This window comes from Dendropsophus ebraccatus, chromosome 7 (assembly GCF_027789765.1).
Source record: "Dendropsophus ebraccatus isolate aDenEbr1 chromosome 7, aDenEbr1.pat, whole genome shotgun sequence".
In the NCBI taxonomy this organism is placed as follows: domain Eukaryota; kingdom Metazoa; phylum Chordata; class Amphibia; order Anura; family Hylidae; genus Dendropsophus; species Dendropsophus ebraccatus.
In genome coordinates this window covers 37373679-37378052 of record NC_091460.1, presented here as the reverse complement: position 1 = coordinate 37378052, position 4374 = coordinate 37373679, and the positions used below count along the sequence as shown (strand labels likewise).

Here is a 4374-nt window from a genome sequence, read left to right as displayed (position 1 = left end):
CCAGGCAAATGCAGAGCTGACTGGCGCAACCTCTTTGAAAACTCAGTCCGCTCCAAAACACCCCCATCTGACATTCTTCCATTTGTACCTACATCCACCATTAGGAATTCATATTTGGCATTGACAAGAGCCATTAAAACAATTGAAAAAAAACCTTTATAGTTATAAAAATAAGAACCAGAATTTGTCGGCTGCGTAATCCTTATGTGCTTGCCATCAAGTGCCCCTCCGCAGTTGGGGAATTGCCACAGCTCTTTAAATTCATCTGCGACAGCCAGCCATTCCTGTTCTGAGCTTGGAAACTGCAATATAAATTAAAAATTTTAGGGGGGTTAAAAAAATATATAATTTTTAGGGAAGGTGGTAAATGAGTTATAAATAACACAAACAGTTGACTTTGTTGTTCAGGGGCCTTTACCTTGAAGTACTCTGCTTGCAACGATGTCACTATAGCTGTGCACGTCTCTGGAACTATTCGAGATAACATCGGCTGTGAAATTGCGGTTGTGAATTTTAGGTCTTGTAAAGACCTCCCTGTGGCCATAAAACGAAGAGTGGCCGCAAGTCTTTGTTCGGCTGGAATAGCCGGACGCATCACAGTGTCATGTTTTTCAATTAAAGGACGTACACGATCCAATAGCTTTGAAAATGTATCAGAAGACATTCGAAGATAATTACGGTAATCATCGGGATTTCTTTCCTTTAACTCACAGAGCAATGGCATATGGGAAAATTCTTCACGCTGCTGGAGCCATTTCTTTGACCAAAACCGCGGACGCTTTGATTGCTGTTCCTCCATTTGGATGTCCAGTTCTTCTTGGTGATTAATCAGCTCAGTCAAAATTTCCAGCCCACGCTTTCTCTTCAACATTGCCATTTCTAATTGCAATGAACAATAGAACCACCAGAAATCTCAATGTGCTTTGCTCTCTGCAGCTCAAAGGCAATGATCAAAATGGAGACTACAAGCTCCGGAGGCGGGTACAGTAGGCTGGACAGTATCAAATTGTCAAGGTTTTTTTAAGGTTTTGTCACACCTCTCTCACACCTCCAACTTCTATTCTCCGCCTACATTATCATCCTGGCGAACGTTTTAACGATCATGTAACGACCGCAAAATAATCGTATCCTTCACATTCCCACTACATTGAATGTGTAATCGTTCGTAAAAAATAGTCGTTTATTGATCGTTAACGAACGGTCGTTTGAGCGAGTTTATGAACGATAATCGTTCCGTGGAATAGGGCCATTAAACTTCCAAGATTGGATTTATCTGTCACCCTGACAGTAGCAGGTAGGTGTCAGCTGTATTGTGTATAGAGCGGGCTTAGCTTCATACTTGTGCATCAAACATCAGGATTAGATCAAAGGGGGATATCCAGCCTTTGGATAGGTCATCAAGAGTAGACCAGTAGGAATCTGACTAAGCTCCACAGCCTCTTCAGTGTATACTCATCCTTGTATCACTATACAATTTGTAAATTAAAATGTGTAATGTACCATACCTGCTACATTATATTTATGTAAAGTTATGTACTCCTCCAGGTATGATGATTGCTGATCCCCCCCAAAATTTCTACCTGCTACTTGGCTTTTCATTTCTACATTCAAAGACAAGGCACTTTGATCATGCTAATGAATATTGTCTTCTAGTTCAACTCTCCTTACCAAATGTATCAGACTCTTGTCTTAGGGGCCGATTAGATGGGCCAATGATGGCCCGATCAAAATGTAAACGAGTGCAGACCTGCCCGTTTACTGAGCCTATTACAAGGCTTGATAATTGTTTAGCAAGAGCCGCATGGACATCATTAGCAATGTCCGTGAAGCCCTTGCCCTAACCTACAGAGTGGTCCAAAAAAATGTATCCACTGTTTAAAAGTCCATAACTTGCAAACTAATTGATGGAATTGTCTCATATTTGGTAGTGTACTAGTTTGTAGTTCCGGCAGTCACCACACAAGCGTTGTATTGTTTTGTCAGATGCCAGTCGCCGGATAGTCTGTGTTGTGTTCTTAGTTGCACCTAGTTACTCGAGTAAACATGGCTGGCACAAGGCTTACATTCGATGAAAGGAAGTCAGTTTTGAAGTGGTATTTTAAGTACGAAAACATTAATGAGGTTCAACGGCAATGGTGAAATGAGTATCAAACAGAGCCACCGACACGTTTAACGATTCGTCGCATTCGAAACAAATTTGAAGCCGAAGGCTTTGTTAAAGATGTACAGAAACAACGATCTGGACGGCCTATAACAGTAACAAGTCCAGCTAACTCCCGTCGTGTGTTACAACAATTCACTCAATCACCACAGAAGTCTTTAAAACAGTGTGTCCGTGAAACTGGAGTGAGTCGCTCAAGTGTTCGGCGAATTTTGAAGACAGCAAAATGGAAGTGCTACATCCCACGATTGCTACACGCAATGAACGAGGACGAACCAGATAGTAAAATGGAGTACTGCGAGTGGTTTAACAACATGGTGCGCAACGATGACGAGTTTGCAGAGATGATTGTGTGGTCTGATGAGGCACAGTTCAAGCTCAATGGTACAGTAAATCGCCACAATTGCATCTACTGGGCCGCGGAAAATCCGAACGTCCATGTCAACAAAGCCGTGAATTTGCCAGGAGTAAATACGTGGTGTGGGTTGTCATACCGGGGCTTGATTGGGCCATTCTTCTTTGACGGCACAGTTACCAGTGAGGTGTACCTTCATAAGCTTCAGACATCCATTTTACCTGCCATCCGAGACCTGTATGGAGACGGAAGATTTTACTTTCAACAAGATGGTGCCCCAGACCACTACCAACATTGTGTTAGGGCGTATCTTGACGAAAATCTACCAGGAAGATGGATAGGCCGTAGAGGTGCTGTGGAGTATCCACCACGTTCCCCAGATGTAACTCCTCTGGACATTTACCTGTGGGGAACACTAAAGAACGTCGTTTACCGACAAAAGCCACGCACATTGGATGAACTTCGAGAATCCATTGTACATTCATGTGCTAATATCGAACTGAACACGTTGCAGTCAGTAGTTCGTGCTGCAGTTCGGCGGCATCGTTAGTGTGTGGATGTGAATGGTGACCATTTCGAACACCTACAGTGATATCTTTAAGTTGGACTTTAAGCTACACTTTCACCAAATATGAGACAACTCCGTCAATTAGTTTGCAAATTATGGACTTTTAAACAGTGGATACATTTTTTTGGAACCACTCTGTATATACATTACCTCTCCACGCTCCCGGTGTTCCTCTGCCCTCTGCGTGCTTCCCGAAGCTGCCACTGTAGCTTCAGAGCTGTCTCTGAACTGACAGGCCGCTCAGCCAGTCACTGGCTGGGACTGCCAGTACAGAAGCGTCATTGGAAAGCGAGCAGAGGGCAGAAGAACACCAGGACCAAGGAGAGATAACGTATACGATTACTTTTTTACTCAATCATCAGCCATTGGCCACGCATCGCTATAACACAGCAAAAGACACAATTAGCTAATGATCATTGTCATCAGCTGATTGTTGTCTCTATAAGGGTCCATTTACACAGAAAGATTATCTGACAGATTATCTGCCAAGATTTGAAGCCAAAGCCAGAAACAGACTATAAATAAAGGAAAGCCTGAGATTTTTCCTCTTTTCAACTCCATTCCTGGCTTTGGTTTTAAATCTTTGGCAGATAATCTGTCAGATAATCTTTCTGCGTAAATGACCCTTACACGGAGCGATAATCGGCAAAAGAAGGCCGATAATGCTGATTATCACTTCATCATCATGTCATAGGGCCCGCATTGTCCTTAAAGCCAGTATTTTTGTGAGACAGTGAGAAGAGAATCTACTCTTTGGATTCTCCAAAACTCTAGGCTTAGATAGATCTTTAAAACAAAAACTATTTGATGAGTCCACATCTGTTTAACTCACTTAAAGGGGATATCCAGCATTAGAAAAACATGGCCACTTTCTTGACAGCACCACTCTTGTCTCCAGTTTGGGTGCAGGTTTTGCTACTCTGTTCCATTGAAGTAAATGGAGCTTAATTGCAAACCACACATGAACTGGAGACAAGAGTCATGTTGTCTCTGGAAAAAAAGTGACCATGTTTTTCTAATGCTGGATAACCCCTTTAAAGAGAATCTGTCACTAGGTTTATTCCACCTTAAATTAGGGCAGCTAGTGACAGAAATTCTGAACAGATTGTTGTATTATTTACATCAATCTGTTCAGCCATTCTCCTAATATGCAGAATAGGATTTTTACCACACCCATCCCCCTGCCCTCCAGCTGCTGATTGACAGTTGACTGCCTATACACAGCATGGATAGATGACTAATCAGCAGCTGGTGGGCAGAGTTTTCTGCTTCATTTGATAATCTACTTAT

The 4374-nt window shown here is 42.5% G+C and overlaps 1 protein-coding gene across 1 annotated transcript in view; it reads right to left on the bottom strand.

The window, feature by feature from the left end:
• Positions 1 to 799, bottom strand: part of LOC138796742 (putative nuclease HARBI1) — a 1330-nt gene extending 531 nt beyond the window's left edge. The window contains exons 1-2 of the mRNA XM_069976391.1: positions 419 to 799; positions 1 to 302 (exon numbers count right to left, since the gene is read on the bottom strand). The exon at positions 1 to 302 is cut by the window's left edge and continues 531 nt beyond it. Coding sequence (XP_069832492.1) covers positions 1 to 302; positions 419 to 799 — 683 coding nt within the window. The remainder of the gene's footprint in view (positions 303 to 418) is intronic.
• Positions 800 to 4374: the final 3575 nt, after the last annotated feature.